The sequence below is a fragment of the Mesoplodon mirus genome (assembly GCF_964341445.2).
Source record: "Mesoplodon mirus genome assembly, chromosome: 2".
Taxonomy (NCBI): Eukaryota; Metazoa; Chordata; class Mammalia; order Artiodactyla; family Ziphiidae; genus Mesoplodon; species Mesoplodon mirus.
In genome coordinates this window covers 50,523,527-50,547,551 of record NC_138977.1, presented here as the reverse complement: position 1 = coordinate 50,547,551, position 24,025 = coordinate 50,523,527, and the positions used below count along the sequence as shown (strand labels likewise).

Sequence of the window (24,025 nt, the reverse complement as noted above, 5' to 3'; positions counted from 1 at the left end):
CAGGGTCTTTACACTTAGAGATGCACTTAGTACCAAACATGTATGTACCCTCACTGTACCCCTTTCTCAATGGTTGATTGATGGATCAATCCATTCATTCATCAACACTTGATGAGTACTTACTATGTGTAGCGCCTATGCTTGACCCAGGAGGTAGAAAGGCTCTAGAAAGATGATACTTGCTCTCAAAGAGCTCATACGGTAGTGGGGACAACTGCCATGATGTGTCCAAGGACAGTCGCTTGAGGTTAAATAAATGATAGTGCAGTGTTGTACCTGCTGCTTGAGAAGCAGACACGTTCAAGGAGCCAATGGAGAACAGAGGAAGAAGCATGGCTCTTCTTGGGGAAGGGTGTGTTTGAGAGTGTAGAGAGCATTCTAGAGAGTTGGATCTTGAAGAATGGGTTAACTAGGATGACATGGTATTTAGAGGAAACAGCATGTACACGATGGTATGGTAGCCTGTTCAGGGAATGAAATGGCGTGGAGAGTGGCCAGAGCTACGTGTGGAAAGCTCATGATAAGCCTTAAATTCCATGTTGAGCAGTTTGGACTTCATCTGCAATGTAATGAATGATCTTTAAAAGAAGAATGATACCAGATTTGTTCTATAGATGGATGGATGAGTGGGGAGTGAGTTCAGAGCCAGGAAGACCAGTTAGAAACCATTGGTGGGAAGGCAGGTAGCATTCCAACCCCGATACACTCACTTCTAAGCCTGGACATGTTGGCGCATGCGTTGCAGGATGGGTTTCCAGCTATAGATGCCCTTTCCCCCACTTTTACCCTGTGGGCCTCCCCTTCTTTCCTTTGCTCTGCCTTCTTTACTTGGCTGCTGGTTCGGTCTGGCTCTTGGCTGGAGGGCTGGCCGCAGGGAGGATTTGGGGAACAGGATGGATGTGCCCACTGCTTCCCTCCTGGCTGTCCCATGGAGTAGCCCCAGCCTTCCAGTTCTCTCCTGAACTCTCTCTTAGGACCTTTCTGTTTTCATACCTGGGCCCTTGAAGAAGGGCAGTTGAAAGTTAAGAGTTGAGAAGGGAGCCTCCTTTTCCTGTTCCTAACAGTCAAAACTCTGAGAAAACTTTCAGTGGGCAAAGTGCTGAATTTTTGATGTAGGAACTCTGGTCAAAAGCAGAAGCATATGGTTTGGAAGCAAGTGGACCAGCCCATTAAAAAAAATTAAAGGGTGTAAGGGTAAGTCAGGCGGATGTCCCAGGGGGTCAGGCAAGCTGTTCCCTTTTCAGCACTTAGTACCCTCTCTACAATTTCTCCCTTCATCTGTCACCTCCCCTGAGCCTCCAGGCCCTTCCTCTCCCTTCACGCTGTCTCCATCATGCTACTAGTTCTTTCCCTGTCCTTTATTGCCGAGCCTGCTCCAGCCTTTCAGAGCTCAGTCAGCAGTCTGAGGACAGTGCAGAAGACCTTGCCCCAACATGCAGAAGATGGGAGAGAGGAGTTTGATCCTTGGCCTTGAGGGACAGTTTATTGCTGGTCTCCCCAGTTGACACTCCCGTGCATTTGCTTATGGGGACAGAACTATGGCCTTTGGGCTTGTAAGACTGTTAATTACTCTACTATACTCTCTGGACCCTTGGGACCTTAGATTTAGATTCAACTAAAATTAATTGAATATATTTACTCTGGGAACTTACTTACTTAATACCCTAAGTCACTTATGAAGTGTTTTAGGGTCATTTTAAAGTACACTGAAGCCAGAGGTTAACTAACTTTCCCAAGGTTACACAGTTACTAAAGGGCGCATCTGGGATTTGCACTCCCTTTTACCTGATTCTGCATATGTGTAGATGGACCAGCTTCTGTAACTGGCCATCATATTAAATAAAGTTTCCAGGGGAAATTTTAAAAAGCAGATTTGAAATGACCTTTTCTAAATTGAAATTTTTATTGAAATAATTGTAGATTCACATGTATATTTGAGAAATAATACAGAGAGATCACTTGTATACTGACAGTATTCCCCACCATTAACATTTTGCAAAACTTTAGTATAGTATCACGACCAGGACTTTGGCACTGATATGATTCACTGATCACTTATGATCCACTTATTCAGATTTCCTCAGTTTTATTTGTACTTATTTCTTTGTATGGGTGTATGTGTGTGTTTTTAGTTCTGTACAATTTTATCAACTGTGTAGATTCGTGTATTTATCACCACAGGTAAGATACTGAACAGGACCAACTCAGCAAGGACCTTTCATGTTGCCCTTTTATAACCATGAGCACCACCCACTGCCATCTCTATACTCTGGTCACCACTAACCTGTCCTTCGCATCTAAAATTTTGTCATTTTGGCCTCCCTGGTGGCGCAGTGGTTGAGAGTCCGCCTGCCGATGCAGGGGATACGGGTTCGTGCCCCGGTCTGGGAGGATCCCATATGCCGCGGAGCGGCTGGGCCCGTGAGCCATGGCCGCTGAGCCTGTGCGTCCGGAGCCTGTGCTCCGCAACGGGAGAGGCCACAGCAGTGAGAGGCCCGCGTACAGCAAAAAAAAAAAAAAAAAAAAAAAAAAAAAATTTTGTCATTTCAAAAATGTTGCATAAATGGAACCATACAGTATGTAACCTTTTGGGATTGGCCTTTTTCATAGCCTAATCTCTTGGAGATTCATTCAATTTACTTTTTTTTCACCAATAGTTTGTTTCTTTTTATTGCTAAGCAGTACTCCATGGTATGGATATACCAGTTGGTTTAACCATTCACCTGTTGAAAGACATCTGGGCTAATTACTAGTTTTTGGCTATTACAAATAAAGCTGCTCTGAACATTCATGTACAGGTTTCTGTGTGAAAATAAGTTTTCACTTCTCTAGGATAAATGCCCGAGAGTGCAAATGAACTTTTAATGCAGTTCATAAATCCGGAATTATGTTTGGCGTGATCCTGCTCTGGATTCCATTTTCACCTTTTATCCAGTGTGAAGTCTGATTTCGAGTGGGGCTGTCACCCCTTTCTCCCTGGCCTCGGGCCTGTGTACATTTCCAGACTGCTGAGGGCACTCCTGAACTCTGTGGAGGGGATTTGCTTTGCTTTGCTGCCGCCTGATCGCTGGGACTCGCCTCTGCCATTAGTCATGCTTGTCAGGTTTGCCACGTTGATGTTTCTTTCCCCCAGCACCTACGTCCAGAGCTCCAGGAGTCTCTACAGTTAAGCCCACACCCGCGTTCTTCTCCCTTCCTCCCTGTGGGAGTGGAAGGCCCTCTCAGCACCCGATGACAGGTGAAGTTAGGAAGGAAACAGTTGCAGCTTTTCCTCCGCCCCTGCTGTCCACTTCCCTGTAGTGAACACGTGTTGCCGAAAGATGGCAGTGCTCTTTGCAGCCACTGGGATTGCTCTCCCCTGTCGCCTGTGCTTTGGAGAACCGGTGTTATTCTTTATGTGTATGTTGAAAACGTGGCCGGCAGATTTTCCAAAACAACAAAGGCACCAGTAAAACACTGTGTGGTTTACAAAGTTTGAAAGAAAACATCACGTTGGCAAATAATGGGTGATGAAAACGGTTCCCCACTTCTTAGAGATGAGTTGAATAGGAAATAGAATTCGGGGATGTGTGTGTGAGGGTATAATTTTAGATGTCAGTACTGGTGGTTGCATTCTGTGTGGCTCCTGAAAAAGACCTGTGAAAATACTGATTTTTTTGCCTCCCATCTGATCTAAGACCAGCCAAGGAGCAAGGACAGCCTGCATTTGAGCTCTGAGACTTGAGATGAACCCCTTTTAGTCCTCAAGGAAAGGCCCTTATGCACAGTGTAAATATAATTTTCACGACAGCAACAGCTAATACTAATAATACAACTCTTCACTTCCTGGTATTTGTCCACTCCCCTGCATGCGTCACTTCAGTGTGTGTGGGCATGTGTGTAAACATTTGCTGTGCACAGGAAAGCTGTTGTAAAGTGAGAGATTATGGGGTTCCCTCGCTGTTGTAAACAGCTAGTGAGGATAAAGTGAGATGAGCTTTAATGTGAGGTTAACTGATTAACTTTAAGTTGTACGCATGGAAAGAACCGGTGGTGTCAAAGTCGGGTATGGACTTGTGAACAACTGGAGCCGTTCTGCTCCCTAGGGTGCCATGGTCTGGTGCCTTTTTGGAAGCAGTCAGAAAGCCCCACTGTTCATTCGATCCACGTGCGGCTTGGTTAATTGGAGAACAGGGTGTGGAGGAGAGGGGGTTGGCTCTGGGAGTGGGGCTATAAGCCCCAGAATGATTCCTCTATGTACACAGCAGTGTGCCAAGGTCAGAGGGCTGCTTTCCGCTTTCCTGGGTCTGGGTGCTGCTGCGGCTGTGACCCTGCAGCTCAGAACATAGCCGCGGTCCTGGGGTGGCAAGGGAACACGTGGCTCCACCTTAAGCAGCAGCCTTTTTGCTGCTAGTGCATCTTTTGGCAAAAGCCTTCAGTTAGGAGGAGAATTGCTCTGCATAAAGTTATAACCCTGAAACCAGATGCTGTTACTATAGAGACGAGTGAAATGCTGGCGTGGGAGACAGAACAGGGGAGGGATGGGAGAAGGGAGATGGGAGGGCAAGTGAGGCTAATCTAAAGGCTAGCACACCAAAGACCTTCAACCTTTAGCAGCACTGTGACAGGGCATGCTCGTATTCTGAAACTTGTATGCTGGCGGCCTGCCACTTGCTGACGGGCTGAGTGGCAGCTGCTTGCTCTGTGTGGACTAGCTGGTGAGCACGTTGGCAGTTGGCGAGGGCTCTAGGGGTGGGAACTCAGAGGAGTGGAATGTCGATGGGTGCCCATGGCCCAGTGGCTGACAGTTTTGCACACATGTTTCTCGTGCCGGGCTTAAGTCACCCTTACAAGCCTGTTCGGCGATTAGGACCGGCTGCTGAGAGCCGGTCCGTTTGGCAGCAGATTTGACATGTGTTACAGTTAAATCACTTTTGTGTCCCAGAATAATGGAGGATGAGAGAAGCCCCATGTTGTGTGGGCTTCTGGGGAAGGGGTCTAACTTCTGCTGTCAGAGGCCCTGTTGAAGGAAGGCAGTATTGGCCCCGTGTGGATTTTATACTGACTGGTATGACCCTTATCCCCGTGATGATGGTGAGAAGCTTGCAAATCTGTTCTGAACTTTGCCTCATGCTGGCGATGCGAGCAACCTAGGGCTCTGTTTAGAAGCATGCTCCTTCCCTTCTTTGTTTTCAGCAAGTGCAGTTCGTATGAAAGGATCATTTCAGAATGGATTTGGGGGCCTGATTAGGGACCAGATGAGTTCATTTCTTCTTAATGATAGAGGGGAAACCTGGTTGGGTCAGACGGTCATTTTGAAAGATGTCTTACTAATAATAGCAAGCAACTGCTGAGAGGATTTGGTGGGGAGGGCGAACACAAACCCAAATAATTGACGCTTGTGGTATAAAGATGGAAGAAAGCTGTAAAATCCCTGTACTTGGTGCAAAAGCCCAGATGTGCCAGGCTGCACTTGGTCTTGATGGGGAGAGGGCTGCTCTGAGCGTGCAGGTTTTATATTTTCAGTTTGCATTTTCTTTTTCACTTCCTACAGGGAGGAGGAGGCTGCTTACAGATGCTCTGCATTGTCCATCAGAAAGAACTAGGTTTCTAATTACTTGCTATGTATAGTCTTGGAGGGAATGTGAAATATGTATCAAAGAGCCAAAGAATGCCCCAACCATTATTCTCACTCTAACTCAGACAGAGTCTGGGGACAGTGCTTCAGTTAGGCTGGATGGTTTTCTCCACCCAGGAAGAGGGCTCTGGGCATTCACGTTTGTACGGTCTCCTTCAATTGTTACTGCGTTCTTCCTTTAATTCTGCTTTGATTGTTTGTTGTATGCGATTTTGGGAAGGGCTTAGGTGCAAAGGCTAATAAGCATTTTATTTAGGGAATGTGTGGAAAGTCAATAAATGACTTTGGGACCAGCGTGATTAATGGTGGGGTGCAGAAATGATATTCTGCGGGAAATTGTGTTGGATTCTGTAGGTTGATAGGAATGGAAAGCGTTTGTTCTGAGAAGAAATGTGGGCCAAACTACTCTTTGTTTCCTGAAGGGGAGACAGTACTATGAATGTAGATGCAGTAGTACAGGACTTCAGGATTTTGTTGTGTTTCCAAGGTCTTTTAAGGAAATTTCTCCATTAAGCTGTCATCCTAATCTAGGTCTACAAATGCTGTATTACTGATGGGGTCTTGTTCTTTGGACCAACCCTCAGATTGCTAGGGGAAGTCTTCGAGAAGGCAGATATGATTACACCAGAGCCTTTGTCTGTCTTGCTCATCACTGTATCTCCAGTGCCCAGAAGGGTGCCTGGCACCTAGTAGGTACTCAGCAAATATTTACTGAATGAATGAATGGAGGAGGGCAGGAAAGAGAAAAGGGAACGACTGAATGCTGCCTGTGTGTCTAGCACTGTGCATGGTATGTTTGAAGTACTTTGGTCATCGTCACCAATGACCTCCATATTGCCAAACCCAAGTTTTTCTTCTCTGTCTGGGTCTTTCTCAGCCTCTCGATAGTGGCACTCTCCTCTTTCCTCAACTTCCTTGACATCACTCTTTCCTGGTTTTCCTCTTACCTCATTGGCTGCTTTTGTTCCTCTGCTCTGCTTGTTAAATGTTGGCATGCCCGGCATGCCTGGCACTTGATCTTAGGTCAACTCCTCTATTTCTGTATTTTATTCCTGCATTTCATCTAGTAATAGCTTCAGATACCAGCTTTATTCGTTGATTCCCCAATTTTTATCTCCAACCTTAGGCTTCTGAGCTCTAGCCTTAGACCTCCATCTAGTTGTGTGCCTGACAGTTCTTTTTTTATATATAATAAGCATCTCAACCATAAAGTGGCCAGAAAAGAACCTTTGGTTCCTCCCCTGAAACCTGTTTCTCCCATAGACTCCTGAGATAGTTTCTTAGTTTCTTTTGTCTCCTGACTATGCGCTTTTCACATAGCAGCCAGAGTGATCCTTTGAAAGGCAAAACAGCTCAAGTCACTTTCCATCTTAAAACTCTTCAGAGGCTGCCGTAACACCTAAAATTCTAACTTCTTACCATGAGCTGCATGGCCCTGATTCCCTCCTGCATTGTCACCTCCGGTTGATCTTCTGTCTGTCTGTGCAGCCTCACTGACCTTGCTCTGTTCCTATAACATGCTAAACTTCTTCCCACCTTAAGGCCTTTGCACTTGCTATTCTCTTTGTTTGGAATGTTCTGCCCTCAGATTGTCAAATGCCTGGTTTCTTCCTATCATTTTCATCTCTGCTCAAATGTCACCTCCCTGAATCCACATCTGAACCACCTTATGCTAAGTAGCCCCCTGCCTTATTATTATATTTTTCTGCAAAGCAATTAATGCTAAGATTACCTTGTTCATCTATTTATTATTAGTTTTTGAGGCATTTTGTCTGCCTTATTCAAAAATGTATTCCCCTCCCTCTCAAGAGTGCCAGGAACATAGCAGACACTAAATAAATATTTGCTGAATCAGTGAATATGTTGGATTATTTCATCTTCATGGGAACCAGAGGCTCACAGAGGCTGGTAACTGACTTGACTTCTCAGATCTTCAAGGCATTTTCTTTTCTACTGTGATCCTGCTGGCTGATCCATGTCCTGTTTTTATTTAGTTTTATATTTTTAGTTTGAGTAGAGAAAAGGAAAAAAGATGAACTTTTACGTATAAGACCCATATCCCTGAAAAAGGATATTCTGCAAGTTTCCAAAAGTAATGAGTTTCTTAATGGCATTGTCCACCAATAAAGGTCAGGTGAAGAAGAAAGGAAGGAAACAAACCTTTATTAAACATGTAACAGGTGCTAGGCACAAAACTGAGTGCTTTCATGTGTGTTACCTGATTTGAATTTCCTACAAGGTTGATATTATTTCCCCCTATTTTGGAGATGGTAAAACCAAAGCTCAAAAAAGTTGGATGCTTTGCTCTAGGTGATACAAATACTAAGAGGTAGAACTAGGTTTTTAAAATCCAGGTCTACCTGACACCATATTTCTGACTTTTTAAGCTCAGATGGTTGCTTTGTGAGATGCTCCTAAAATAGAAAGGAAGAAAAAGTGAATTCAGTGCATATCACATAGATGATAACAAATATGGGAAGCACAAGAATAAGTTATACAGACAGTATGGAAAACAGACCTACAGTACGGTATTCAATACCCGAGCATATAATTGGATGAATGGAGTACAGAGTGAACATTTCATTCTCTGGTAGAGCTCATGTACGGTATGACATAGGACAGCTGTCCTCAGAGAGCGTTCTTTGTTTCTAGACCGGTACGACACAAGCAGCATTTGAGCAATTTGGGATTTCTTTCTGCTTTCACTATAAATAGAGTTCATGGAATTCTGTATATCAAAGTTAATGCAATGAAAAGAAGTCACAGAATATGGAAATAAACCTTAACTTATTCTATAAACCAGAGACATGTTTGGCATCTGGAGGCCGTACAAACGCTGTCCTTACTTGGTTGGATCCTGAGGTCTTATTTAGCATAGGAAATTGCAGACATCCTATTATGTAAGGAGACAGGAGGACAGCATAATGTGGCTATGAAATGAAGAACTTTATGCCCTTCAGGGAAGAGTTAACAGGACAGATACACACAGAGAGAGACGTGTGATTAAGAATGTGGAAAATGAATGAATGGGTGGCATATATATGTGACTGTTGCCGAAGCCGGGTTGCTGGATAATCCTCAGATGTCAGATTTTCGTAAGGCCAACATGTGACTCAAAGCTTGCCACTCAACAGAGAACACTGGGCTGTGCTGGTATTAAGAGGCTGGCTGGAAGCTAGGCTTCCACTGTGCACTAGCCTAGCTCCCTGTCGCTTTCTGTGCGTGGGTGGGTGTGCATGTGTGCGTGTGTGTGTGTGAGGGTATACATTTTTATGCAGTGGGTGTTTTAAGAGCTAAGCACTGAAGCTGGATTTCCACAAACGATCATCACGAGCACTCCAGGCACACCAAACTTCCTCTCTTGGTATTTTTTTTTCCTTTCATCTTTTTTTGGGGGTCCATCCCAAAGGGGAGAACCCCCAGCATCCAGCCTAAAGGATCGAGATGATTTTCTCTTACCTGTCCCTGTGGGTGCCCTGTCAAGGTTAGAACTGAAGCTATGTGGGACCGGCATATTCTCAAGCACCAATGAGCGGAGCTGAAGGAGTGAAGCAGCAGCAGACACCAAAGGAAGAGGGACTCTGCCCTGTTAACATGAACAGCAGCTTGCAGGTTCACCTGCCCAGAAGCTGGGCTGTGTCCAGTGGCTCACTCCAGGAGAAGTCTGAGCATTCTTTTTTTCTTTTTTATTACTATAGGATGGAGGATGAAGCTGTCCTGGACAGAGGGGCTTCCTTCCTTAAGCATGTGTGTGATGAAGAAGAAGTAGAAGGTGAGCTCGCTGGGTCTGGGGAAGTGTATATGCATATACATATGTCTTTGTAAATAATAGCACTCATGCATTTCATGTATCTTATAATTTTGAAGTTAAAAACCCAAGCCTATCTGTGGAGTTTCATGAATCTCCACATTTTGCTTCAACACAGAGTAATTCTAAGAACTTCCGTGGATCATCAGAATTTGAATCAGTGTTATCCCGCATGGTTGACAACAACAACTACTAAAAGGTCTTACTTTGAAGCAGGTGCCTGTGTTAGCTGTGCCTCTCTGTCAGAAATAAATATTTTGCCAGATAATATTAACTACCTTCCAATAACTAATTCAAGGAAGCTGCTAGATTTATATAAATGTATTTGGCAGTATCTTCTAATATTCTTTCTTATAGCCTGCAGGTTAGAAAAACAGATGTTGCAGAGAATGATACCATTACTACAGGAAACATGGGGCTAAGCTGAGGAGATAAAGAGTGGTACTTATGGATGTGTCTCAGTTAAGAAAAGATGGACAAGCATTTTTTTTTTTTTTTTTACAGGGAAGCCACTTGGGGCTGAGTTTTCTTTGTGGGAAAGTTTTTAATTACAAATTCAGTTTATTTAATGAATGAATACGTTTATCTATTCACTTTATCTATACATTTTTGTACTGAGTTTGGGTAGTTTATTTTTTTAATATTCAAAAGTCTATTATAATATTCTATTATTATCTTTTTAATATCTATATCTGTAGACCCTTTCTTGATGTTGTCACTCTTACTCTTTTTTTTTTTTAACATCTTTATTGGAGTATAATTGCTTTACAATGGTGTGTTAGTTTCTGAGACAAGCATTTTTTACTTAAAAAATCTCTAGGACCTCTTTTATTAATGTTCTCCAGTGCCAGTTGAAAATCAAATAAGAGTTAAATTTTAGCTGGTGCCATGGTGCTTTCAGTGTGCCTTTTCTTCTCTTGTCTCTTGACTTATCAATGATGTGGGAATAATACTATTTATTTGATAGTCATAAGGCAGGGCTTAATTAATATTTATTAAAATAATTATGTGAAGGCGTGACAGGTATACAACATTTATAATGACAGTTTTAAAAATAATCAAGGTTCTAGACAGTACTCATAAAGTTAAGTAAGACTTCCTGGTGAACCATGTCCTAAATTCTGCCCTTTAAAATCACCTGAGAAAAGGATTCATACGTATTTTGGAAACTCCAGTCTGATGGGTACCATTTGGTAATTACTTAATGCCTACCAAAGACTTGGACCAGAGGGGTGGTGGAGTTGGGAAAAAGAAGGTGGGTACTGTGTGTTCTGGAGTGATTCGTCAACCAGACTGAACACCAGGTCCCAGGCAAGTGATACTCCTGTGCCACCTGGGATAGTGTGAATAGTGTGGCCATTATGTTTCCTAGGTAAGTTTCTTCTGACCCTGTAGTGCTGGAGTATTGGTTCCCCCAGCCCCCCATCTCCCCACTTCCCACATGTATACTCTTGAGACTGACTAATAAGAATTTGATGCCTACGTTTCTTAGGAAAAAGGAAACCACAATATTTTCTTTTATATTGTTTTATGGGTTCCTTGCACTTTTACAACATGACTGTGGGAAAATGCCAAGTTAGTGAAAGCAAAATAGTAAAACTTTTGTCTGAAGATTCTTGTAACCCATGCTGCTAAGTCTTCATTGTGCTGACTCTGTCACTGTCCCAGTGTCAAAGGGGAGATAAGAATCTTAAAGTTATAGCATATGAATATAAGAAATACTGTAGGAATGAGCAAATATCCTATAATTTCAGGACAATTAAAGTAGAAAAATCAGTGAGAAAGCTTGGGGGTGAGATGTGTACTCTCTCTGTGTGTGTGTTCCTTGAGAATAACCTTCTAGCTAAGTTCACAGGAGATGTAAATCACCTCTTGAATTTGTAAGGTCTATAGGATTGACAGCACTCTACTGCAGTAGGATATTGTACATGGGTTTCTTAAGGCTTTGACTAAGAAGTTTTCCCCTTGATTTTCAAGCACAAAATTAAGACAACACTGTATGGGGAGGGTGGGAGGGAGGGAGAAGCATGAGGGAAGGGATGTGGGAACAGATGTATATGTATGACTGATTCACTTTGTTATAAAGCAGAAACTAATAAAAAAAAAAGACAACACTGTAATGAATAGCACACAAATCTGTAGCTGGGTTTCTTTATGGAGAAACAAAAAAGGCAAAAGGTAGAAATATCTGTAAAATTGTCTTTGTGATGACTCAACTTGCCACATGGATTTTGTGTATTTTCCTATTCTGGTAAGACTTCTGTTTTAATGATTATCTTTCACATCAAGTGGAGCTTGGGTTGATTACATTTCTTTCAAAGCATGTTTAGCTAGTTGCCTGTGGTTGAATCCTGAGGCCCTGTAGGATGGTTGCTTATGGCCATTATTTGGTGAACATCCAACAGTATGGGCTCCTTATAGCAGAAGTCATGAAACAGTAATTAGAAACTGTTGTTTCTAATTCAGTGCGTTCCCGGTTGACCCTCCCATTTTCTCACCTGGCTTCATCCATTTTCTCACCTAGCACTTAAATTTTGTAGTAACTCTAGGTGAAAGTGTAAAGAAGTTGAAATGGAGGTGGGCTTGATGGCTTATTCATGGTCCCAGTGGTTGAGAGTGAAGAAACAGATGACTTGACTGTCAAGACTTCTAATCAAGATTTAGATGGGAATGTTTTCCGCAAGGATGTGAGTCTATCTCATTTTTAATTGCATAGAGTGTACTTGAATGAAAGCAGACTGTTATTTTTGTTATGAAGTAGCTGAGTTTCTGGTACATTTATGGCGGAAGTAAGTGCTCCAGGTTTAAGGATCAGAAACTCAAAGGGCAAGGAGCTGAGGGGCTTCCTTCGTTAAGCATGTGTGTGGTGAAGAAGAAGGAGCTGGAACACCTAACATTTCTGTGATCAAATGTGTTTCCTTTTATCCAAGTATTTATTTGTCTTGCTTCTTGGATAAACATGGTTGAAGTATATTGCAGCACACTTGGCAAAAGTGAACTTAAGATAAAACTGTTTCTTAAAGTAATTTGCACAAATAAGATGCACTCCATTAAATGATTATTAGGGTGACTTCCAGTAACTCTAGTTACTCTGAAATGTTTATGCTTTTAAAATTCTTCTTAAGGTCGCTCAGTTTGGGGTGACTGGATTCAGCTCAGCCTGAAGGCAAGAAGAGTCAGATGCTCCCTGGTAGTTCTTTCTAATGCTGTAGCTCTGAGCAGGGGAGACAGGCTGAGATTTCCAACCATACCCTCAGTTCACCTGGTTCAACTCTACTCTCAGTGGGTGGTGTGACACTTAATCCACATTCTAAAAACTCAATAGAAAACCATCAGCTACAAAACTCACTAAGAATACAGTGAGTCAGAAGAGGAGTCATCTTCTGTTTAAATAATGAATTTGTCTATGTGAGATATATATTTAAAGACCTAAAGCTCCTTTTCACATAATTTGCCTCATGTGCATTTGTGTTAATCGTTTAAAAAGATACTCTTGAGAAAGGAAACCAAGCGTCGAATTTAATCTTTAAAATAAAGAGTGGCTTGTATGTCTGTTCTTTCAGTGGTTACTGTGTTTTGTAAAGCTAACATTTTTGGCATAGAGTGGTTACTGTGGATAAACTCATTTAAAATTTGTAACATTTCAGATATCATATTTGTTTCTGTTCAAAAAGGCTCCCGCCCAGACGTTTCCACAGAATTGGTCTATAGATGACAAATTGACATTACCAGAGTGACCCAGAAATGCCCACTATGCGGAACAAGACTGATTTTTCATTTCAAACACACTTAATGGAAATTGGCAAACTTTGTTGGGTGAACCGGGGTTGAGATAGGAAGAAAGATCCCAGGTAGCTTTTTCTAGAGGAAGAAATCCTATGGATATTTTATCCGTTAAAGTCAGCCAGGATTTTGGATCTGTATGATATAAACAGATTACTTAATATTCTCATATTTTGCAATAGGGGAAAAAGGGCAAACTCCACCTTATCCTTGAGATAAGGCCTTGGCTCTGCAAGGCTAGGTAACTCCCCGGCAAGCGTTGGCAACTCTGACTTCACGAGGAGGGGCCTTTTCTTAACATCAAGCCTACCCAGCAACTCAGGAAGCATGAAGTACAGCAAGACAATATTGGCTGAAATGGGTCTGCATTTCTGAAGTTTGATCGGTACTCTAAATGCCATTATGATATATTGTGGTGGTTTTCCTCTTCCATTGAAAACCAAGTCCAAAAGGAAGTGTGCTCCCATCTGTCCAAATGGAAGAATAATTCTACAAATTCTCATGTCTACTGATGGATATTAAGAGAGAGAGTATGGTTGAAAATGCATGGAATTTACAGGAAGGTTATTTTTAGGGAAATAAAAGTAAAAAAGTTGGACAGGGTCTGGAACAAAGTAGACATTCACTACATATTTTGTTAAAGGAAAGAATGAATAAATGTGTAAATAAACTAAATGAAGCATATATAGAATTACTTTATATAGTCCTCTAAAATCTTTGTTTAAATTTTTTTAGTTGGAAATTTGGTTCTCTTACTTCTCTTAGTCAAATGAGATGAATAGTCTCTAATGATCCTATGTTTGCTATTAATCCCATTTGATTTTGCAAAGATCATTGATATATTTATATCATTTATATTGATAAGAAAAAGAAGCCCCTAGAACACCTCCACCTTATTCTTCTTCCTTCCTCTGCTCTGTATTTTGAGGAGAGAGACTAAAATGATGAAATGGTGGCTTTTGTATTTTTGGAGGTCAGGATCTCAACATTTTACAGACATGAAATCATAATGACTTAAGCCTATTTTTCACTAGAGGATATTGTGATGATGTATTTATGTGTATTGGAGGAGGTAGTAGTCTAAAGAAAAAGTGGGGCCTGGTGGACATTTGTTAATAATTACAATGGTCAAAAACGTAATTGCCGAGAAGGAGTGAATGAAAACCTATCAGCTGGGAAGGGAGGGGCTGAGTCCAAGCTGGCGCTATTCTGAGCGCAGGATGTAAGTGTCTGGTTGCATTTTGCTGACCTCCTCTCTCCTGGTCACTCTAATTGCTCCGAAACAGTGTGTACAGAGGAAATACTTGGGCAAATATTGCTGAAGGAAAAGCCTTCTTGAAAGAAACAATGTATCCACACGTTGGAGAGCTTGAAGGAAATGCGGTGAGGTGTTTAAGGGTTGATGCTTGGGTTCCCAGAGCAGGTTGAGCCCACGCAGACCTTTCCCAGTGTCCTGCTGCTTTCTCCTTGTGGCCCCAGCTGAAAGCCCGCCAGAGGGCCTAAAGCAGGCAATACTTAGCTCTCTGACACCTCCTGCTGTGTCAGTGATGTTAAATATTTGTATGTAGGTTTCTTGGATGATAATTCCATGGGTTTTTGAAACTGGAGTCAGACATCCCTTCCCAGAGTTTTCCAATTGTAGAGAATTCCCTGGTAGTGTAGTACGGGCTAAAGCCCTCTGGAAGCCACTTTCTGTCCTAGGTGACTACATTCTTTTATGGCAAGAGGCATACAAAATTGAACTTGGTACTTGAGTTGTGTTTTACAAGGATTCAGAAATTCTGAAATAATACACTTGGAGCACATTTTGTCTATAGTTGAGTTTCTTTTTCAAAGCTTTGTATCTGCTCATATTCTTGAGACATTATTTCATATTTATTTTTGGGAGTCTCTATCATTTGTGTTATTCATGTGTTATTAAAGCAGAGTGGCTAAGCATTGGTTTGGGAATAAAAGTTTAAAACTTGCTGTATTGCTGAAGCATTGCATAAATGAAGCATGAAACTTAGAGTTTGGATTTTGAATTTCTCAGTTCTGTAAAATGAGAATAATAGAACATGTCATTCACCATAGAACTGTTTAAATAATTACCAGAAATAATGTTGCTGCTGTACCTGGCATTAGGCATAGGAGTGCTTTATACTATACCACTGTCTGTCTGTCCTTTTGCTTTCTGATTGATACAGTCTCACCAATAATTTTTTTTTTTTTTGGCACATTGTGGCTTGTGGGATATTAGTTCCCTGACCAGGGTTTGAACCTGGGCCCACAACAGTGAAAGCACAGAGTCCTAACCACTGGACCACCAGGGAATTCCCCTCACCAATAATTTTCCATGATGATTATCATTCCAAAAAATTCAAACGGACCGAAATGATGTTTGTTATTTGCTTAATTCATCTTAGCAAGGCATCTATCTCTTGCCTTCCTAACAACCACGCTTACCTACTGCTTCTTCTAGTGGAAAAGGAAAGCTAGAAAGGTCAAGAGAAATTTCCTGAGGCCTGCTGTTTATTTCTCTTTGGACTCATTCTGATTCCCTTTAAGCTCTGGGCGTGAGATCTGATTTCCATGGTTAGACTGCTCCGATAGACATTACCCCTAGTCTGTGGAACTGTCTCGTTTTCCAAGAAGAGACACACTAACTATAATTGCATACAGGGTAAATTACAAATGCATGCCCACTGTCTAATAAAGCCTGCAAAGTTACTTTTTCTGGAAAACAGATTTAAGTGTATGATATTTTCCTACCAATGAGGAAGATTCAAGGGTCTATTATATATGTAATATGTATAAATATGTATATATATATTTTTTCTTTTTTTCCCTTCCTTGCTCTGCAGCATAGGCTAGGGTAATTCTGTCCCCTACTGGCTGTTATGTAATTTAGGTGCCAATTCAATGAGATTATTCAATAGTATAGAAATAATACTAAGTATTCAAACCTGAGCTAAGTATTTCTCCATTTTTATCATTACAAGATTCAGAGTCACTGGGGGAATTGAAAATTGGGACTGATGAGGGACAGTAGAGTAAGAATGGAATAAAACTGAATAAAGCTCAGTTGAGGCTCTCCCATTGCTCCAGTGAGCATACTGGTGGGATTTGGTTTTGTTTTGTTTTGTTTTACTTTTTTGGCTGATAGCATTTAGGGGACTGAGGTGAGAGCCTGCCATGGCAGGAGTTCACAGGAGGTTCCAAATATTGTACCTCTGAAGCTGCTGATTGCCATGTGGCATGAAGGTGAAGGGAGGGAGGGTGGTGAGTGACATCCATTGAATCAGCAGTAGAGGCGACTTAAATAACTCCCTTCCCTGAATAGCTGCAAAAGCTTTTAAATCTGGTTAATTGTTTTTACCTTTCTATAGAGTTAGAATTACAAGGCAGCTATCCTAAGTGCTATATCCAGCATGTTCACCTTTCTTGATACTGTGTTGACTTTGAAAGGAGAACAGACTTTACTTAAACCTCTCCGGACGTGACTTTACCAACTCTTTTCATGGTGGGATACTCAATAACTTTTACAAGGCCAAAACTTCTGGAAATAAAAACGAGTGTTTGAATTTTAGTAAAACTGGCCAACATATCAGCTTTAGAGGGCCAGAATCTCACATTTATGGATTAGTTAAATCACCACCCTACTCTCCAGTTGATTATTAAATTTTCAACAGGATTCTATCCCTGTTGAAAAATAAAGACAATGTCTTGGATGTTAAATGAAAGCTCACAGTCAAATCCAATGGATATAGGTATTTGGCAAATTCAGTCGGTATCTCGGTTGAGATGCTTTTATTCAGTCTGCTGTGAGTTAAAGAACATGGTGGGGAACCAGGAGTCTCAGGACCTATTTCTGTTCTTGGCTCTGCCCCGTCTTACTGGGTAACATGAGGCCAATCATGTTTGTGTGGTTATGTTTCCTTTGTAAAGAGTGCAGTTAATAACCTATCTTCTTATCCACCTGCTGGAGATGCTCTAAGGATTCTTGGGTAACACCAGAAAAATACTTTGATATTTGCAGTAAGCCATTGACGAATTACTTAATATCTGAATCTCAGTTTTTCATACAAAGAAACAGCACTGGTGCTTCCTTATCTCCTAGTTTTGCTAGGGATATAAGTAAACTAATTTGAAATCCCCGGAATGAACTCTGTAAATTTAAGATGTTATCTTCCTTGGTTATATGCCTTGCAGGTGATTTATCTTGGTGCTTAACACTTTCTCACCAGTGCTTGCTGTGACTGCAGAATGCTTTCAGACTAAAGCTGATATCTGGTGATTAACAAATTAGTTGACTAATATCTATGTTAACTCTTCTTATGAACTCTGATGGACAGTGCTTTTATTAACTTTTTCTTTAAGCTTATCAAAATGGTAACCAACAGTTGCAGATATATAAGCTCTAATATGTTGCATTTTTAGGCTCATATGTATCATTGAAAGTGATAATGTATTCCAATTAGGGACATAATTAATGTGCGGTCAAATAAACCAGTCATTAACTAAGGACACAAGGTTGTTTGATGTGATAATTTAGAGAGTGTATCATGTAGGTGGGTGAGTTTACGTGGGAAACCAAGGTATGTATCTCCCATAGAGTGACATTAAGTTGAGACCTAAAGGGTGAAGAGGGTTAGCTAGGTCAGGAATAAGGGAAGCCTCCCAGGCAGGGTGTGTGAAGGCCCAGTAGTGAGAAAGAGGTAGGCCTGTTTGAGAAGTGAAAATAAAGCCCATGTGGCCAGACTACATGAATAGGGAGAGAGTGGCCTGAAGCGGATGGAACCCAGATAATTCATGGCCTTTTATACTATGCTAAAGATTTAGGATTTTATTGAGGGTGCACTGGGGAGCCACTGCAGAGGGTTGTAAGCAGGGAAGTGACAAGACAAAATTTGCATTTTAAAAAAGATCTCTTTGGCTCATGGGTGGAGAGAGCATCCCAACAGGGCAAAGATAAAAGTGGAGACACTGTTGCTAAGATTCAGCTGAGAGATGATATTGGGTTAGAGTAGAGGGACAAAAAAGATGGGTTGAATTGCCAGGACTTGCTGATGGACAGATGGGTGGGTGGGGGTGATTGCTTCTGGATTTGTGCTATGAGCAATTTGGGAGACTTATGTGCCATTTGTACAATGGGGAACACTGGAGGAATAGTAGTGGAGGATGGCAGGCATTCAGCTTTTTGAGTCTGAGAGCCCTGTGAGACGTCCAAGTAGAACTCTAATGCAGGCACTTGGCTACACAACTGGAGCTAAAAAGAAAGGGCAGGGATGGAGATGTAAGTTTTGGAATCCCAGGGAGATAGCTAGCATTTCAAGCCATAGGAATGGATGACATTACCAAGGGGAGAGAATAGAGTGAGAAGAGGACTGGGTTGGGCTCTGCTCTGCCAACCTTTGGAGACGGAGAAGGAGCAATCATAGAAGCTGGAGGGTAACCAAGAAAAGGGTGTGTCTGAGGCCAAGAGAAGAGCATTTTCAGCAAGGAGCCAGTGACCGACAGTGCTGAGTGTGCTGCCTGGAGTCAAGTAGATGAGGAGCCAAAAGTAACCAGTGGCTTTGGCAGAAAAAAGGGCTTGGTGGCTTTTGTTAGCAATCTGGGTGGCATGGTTAGGAAAGAGTCAAATCGGAGTAGACTGAAGAGTGTGCAAAGAGAAAGCTATCTTCATAAGAAGTGGCGAAGGGACCTGGAGAAATAGTAGAAAACTTTTGGCCTTTCCCCTGTGTGCTCCATTACACTTAACCAATTTGAATACTTAGGATTCTTATAGAATTTTTAGAGCTAGAAAGGATTTTAGAGAAAATGTAGCTCAATGTTCTCACCTTACACATGGAGAGGTGAGCCTTGGAGAAGGTAAAGTGATTTGCTTGCAGTAACGCTGATAGTAATTTGGCATAACTAGGACAAGGACGCAAGCTTCTTGACTTTCCCAGGGCAGTGCTCATTCCAAAAAGGTGTGCTTGAAGTCTGGTTCCTCTGGAGCGGGAAAAGAATTTAGAAAAGGAGATGGATGAGGGCTTAAAGAAGCGCTTGGAAGAATAGGGGGTAGAAAGAACTAACTGGAGAAGAATAAAAGGTGTTGGGAGAGCTTATGAAAAGGTGAGAGAGAAAGAAGACAGAAGCCTGGCTGGCCTCATTGTTTGCATGACCGCAGATGCTCGTGGGAGGACAGATGTCAGAGCCAGAACGTCTTCATGTTCTGGGGCCGTTTATGGTATAAGGGTTGTAGATTTAAACTTGTTATTCTCTGGTTATAAGACAGAAACATTTTCAAGAATTCCTGAGCCCTTTTTGTCTTCTAGGTAGTTGCTAACTTGAAAGGCCTAATCGATGACCTTTTCCCTCCTTGGCTGTATTTTGCAGACAATGGAAAATGGGGGGTAGTGTGGGGGACTGGTACCATGGTAGTAGGAAAGTAGGAAAGGAAACCTTATATAACCAGGAGCACCAAGAGTCCCGGCCTCTATGTCATTAATTTTTTGGCTTTATTTAGTTGGTTCATTGGTACATGAAGAGGTTTAATCAGGTGATCTTTAAGGTCATTTCAACTCTAAAAGTATGATTATGAGCTACAGTGTCAGTGAATGTTATCCTCTTTTCTGGGTGCATGTGGAAAACCATAGTCATGAAGATTCTGGGATTGGGCTTAACTAGGCTCGTTTAAGTCTCTCGAAGCACTTTCCCTAGTTCTTGGTCATTGTTCTAGCCCCATGGCATTATCCACATCTCATTTACCTATATACAGGTATGTGAGAGGAAGGAATTATGTGAACTAATATTAGTGATACCTGGTTAGCCGTGAGTGCATTGACTATACGGTGGATTATCTGTCTATAGCGACTAAAGACCACTCTTCCTATTGCCCAGGCAGGGCTTAGGCCAGTGCTAAAAGGGAAGCCAGAATAGAGTCAGAGATGAACAATGCGGTTAGAATGAGAGTGTGAATGTGCGCATTTATGTGTCTGTCTGAGCTGCCTCTCTGGCTGCAATTGCAAATCCGGTTATCAATGACCATTGGATTAGCCATTGTTTTCTCTCTTCCAGTCCCACTTGCCATTCAGTTGTGCAAATGGTGACCACAAGAGAGATAATGGAAACTGTCAGTTCTCTGTGTTTGGCTCACAGGTGGATTTTGTCTGACTGCATGTGTACTGCACATTAAAATGCTCCAGCTCTTTCGGGGTTCTGGGATGTCAGGATGAGTCAAGGGTTCATCTCTTCCTATTGGGTGGCTCCTCTTCGCTCTTAGCCCTCCCCTGCCTGGCTCTGGCCTTCCCAGGCCTTTTGGCTCCACTCTCCTCTGTGCTGTCAAGTAAAAGGACAACAGACCTGAGCCCTGGAGGTTGGCACTCACAGCATGAAAGCTCTGGGGGAGACCCTCCCAGAGCAGGGTGGAAATGTCACGGCATTTGTTCCTGGGCCGGGTGAGGGAAGATTGAGGTTATGGAAGGTATTGCCTCTGCTGCACAGTTAAGCTCTGCATAATGACTAAAAAACAGCTGAGGGACGAGTTAGACTTGATCTAAAGTTGGCTATTTTGTCCTGCGCAGAGTGAGTGTTCCGCAGTGCCTTAGCTGGAGAACAGAGAGTGTTCACAAGTTATTATCTGGGCTCAAGGGGTGTGGGAAGGAGGAGAAATAGTACTTTGTTTCTTCCCCTTTGGAAATAGGAGGGAGATATAAGAACAACACTTACCTTTGTGCACCAGACACATTGGAAAAGACACTTTATTGACACTATTGGATTCGGATTGTCCATAAAAATGCCTAACTCTCTATCTCCATACATAGAGATTATGTATATATATAATAGAACATAATATAATATATATAAATCTCAAAATAAATGTATAGCTGTAGGTATAAATATAGGTAGTTTATATCTACAGATATGAAGATAAAAGAGGTTTTGCTAGAGCAAAGTTAAAATTACTTTGGAGAAGCAGCTTTTTAGAGATTGTGAAGCACTTCAGGAGCTGCAGTTTATAAATGATAAGGTGATTTTTAGTCCTGTTTATTCATCAAGGTAGGTTCCTGTAGTGCCTTCAAGTGGTTGTTCTGGCCTAGATATCTTCAAATAATGAATGATCACTGAGTATAATAAGGTTGCATTTCTTTAAAAAAGTACTCACTAATTCAGACTTCACACAGTGCTGGTTAGTTTAGCTTCTGTTATCAGCTATTAGTAATGGAAGCTGTATTGGAAACTTAACTTCAGTGTGTGGTCATAGGGTCCTCACCTTTACCTAAACACTGTGATTAGGACTGTTTTGCTAAAAATGAGCACTTATAAGGCAGGTGCAGAAGTTTCCTGAGCTTTAGCTCGTCCTTTAGGACGAGAATTGAGCTAAGTCACCATAAGCTCATCTCCTGTTTGAGACCTTTTCCTCGTGCTGTTTGTTCTTGCCTAGAGATTGTTATCATCATCATGATTATCAGCATCAAATATTAAATATTAAAAGTACTGTGCCTAGTAAACACTAGGTAACAAGCTAAGATTTCTTATCAGTCTTGCTTGGGGGAACCCCAAGTTGCCTTAAGGATTTCCGGGAGGCTTTAAGTGAACAAAATTCCCATGCAGTTCAGTGGGAAGAAAAGTATTTCCCTGTTTTTCATCACTTTTACCATTTATTTACTTTCATGCCTGCTCCTAAGTGTAATTGGTAGCATTAATAATAAAATAGATTACTAATCAGCATTCAAAATGGTCTATAAATAAATTACATATGTAGCATGCAATTACCTATTAATAAACACATGCATTTTTATTTTTTTTCTATGTGAAAAGTTGCCCCTATCCAAAATACAGAAATAAAAATCATCCATTGTCCTGAGTAGTGGTGTCAGTTTGAAGTGTGGACCCTCATGCAAACATCTAACCAAGGGCTGACTTACCCTCTGTTAACTGCAAAATTACATCATGCCTTTCAAAGTGAGTTTTCTTTTCATGAACTGGTATATATACTCAAGTAAATTAGCAGTGTTGCTTTGATTATTTGTTAATAGAACTGGTTATGGACACTCTTATGGGTTTGTGAGTAATATACTAGCAAGTTATTTATTAAAATATTTAGGATTAGACATACTGATCTATTTCTTATTATATAAAGTGCCAAACACACAACGTCTGTGGCATCTGGACTTGACACTGTGATTCTGTTTAAGGTTTCTTATGCATGTACTTCTAAAAAACCTTCACAATTCATTTTGGTCCAAGAAGTAAAGTCTTCACAACATCTTCTTAATAATCTATCACTCATCCAGGGTCTTTGCCTCCTCTTCCAACAGTGTTCTTTTCATAATTAAAAAGAAATAATACATATCTCTTAAATTTGCCTCCCTCCCCTATATCCCCCTTGGCAATAGCTACAACATGTTTAAGGCATCTTGGCATAAGACCAGGTTACTTTATTTTTAAAATTATTATTATTTTTTCTTCTTCTCTTTTTTTTTAACATCTTTATTGGAGTATAATTGCTTTACAATGGTGTGTTAGTTTCTGCTTTATAACAAAGTGAATCAGCTATACATATACACATATCCTCATATCTCTTCCCTCTTGCGTCTCCCTCCCTCCCACCCTCCCTATCCCACCCCTCTAGGTGGTCACAAAGCACCGAGCTGATCTCCCTGTGCTATGCGAGCTGATCTCCCTGTGCTATGCGACTGCTTCCCACTAGCTGTCTGTTTTATGTTTGGTAGTGTATATATGTCCATGCCAGTCTCTCACTTTGTCCCAGCTTACCCTTCCCCCTCCCCGTGTCCTCAAGTCTGTTCTCTAGTAGGTCTGTGTCTTTATTTCATGACCATTTTTTTTTAGATTCCATATATATGTATCAGCGTACGGTATTTGTTTTTCTTTTTTACTTCACTCTGTATGACAGACTCTAGATCCATCCACCTCACTACAAATAACTCAATTTTGTTTCTTTTTATAAGACCAGGTTACTTTAGATAAGCCAAAGAAAGCAGTATTTAATTTATATTTGGGGAATATTGCTGATTAGTTCTGAAAGAATGATGTAAAGTGCCAAGTGTCGTGGAATCTTTGCTTTGAACTGGAGAGAACAGAAATTCCATTGATTATATAAAGAGCAACAATGTGGATAAAAATCAAATTGGGAACATCCCTCAGTATTAGAGAAGTTCTGTAGGAGGCTGGGGGTGGCTGTGAGGGAAGGTAGATTTCTGGGCAGAGATTTAGGCCTATAGATTTAGCTGTAGCTAAAGGATCACCAGAGGACAAGTAGAATCTCTGCCTAGAAATCTACCTTCCCTCACAGCCACCCCCAGCCATCCCTAGCTTCTACCCCCAGTACTGACATCTCAGGTCTTAAAAAATATTTACATACTGCTTTATTCCAAAAAGGTTTCATGTGAAGGGAAAATAACAGGTAAAAAGTTGGAATAGCAAGGTTCATATTTAAAATTCACCTCATGAAACTCTGTCTACCTACTACCAGTTGGCCCGAGATTTGTCTCTTCTATTTCTAGCAGTCAACATGAGGAAGGAAACACAGTCAATTACAAGGTAGTGTAAATATAGTGTACATTACAAAAAACAACCCCAAAAACAAACAAAGCACCACCAAAGCAGTAATAAAGCACTCACTATTCTTTTTTTTTTTTTTTTTTTTTTTTTTGCGGTACGCGGGCCTCTCACTGTTGAGGCCTCTCCCGTTGCGGAGCACAGGCTCCGGACGCGCAGGCTCAGCAGCCATGGCTCACGGGCCCAGCCGCTCCGCGGCATGTGGGATCTTCCCGGACCGGGGCACGAACCCGTGTCCCCTGCATCGGCAGGCGGACTCTCAACTACTGCGC

General features: G+C 41.6%; 1 protein-coding gene across 1 annotated transcript in view; it reads left to right on the top strand.

Moving 5' to 3' along the window:
• Nucleotides 1-24,025, top strand: part of SLC4A4 (solute carrier family 4 member 4) — a 350,822-nt gene that overhangs the window by 41,659 nt on the left and 285,138 nt on the right. The window contains exon 2 of the mRNA XM_082645180.1: nt 9,316-9,389. Coding sequence (XP_082501306.1) covers nt 9,317-9,389 — 73 coding nt within the window. The 5' untranslated portion in view covers nt 9,316. The remainder of the gene's footprint in view (nt 1-9,315; nt 9,390-24,025) is intronic.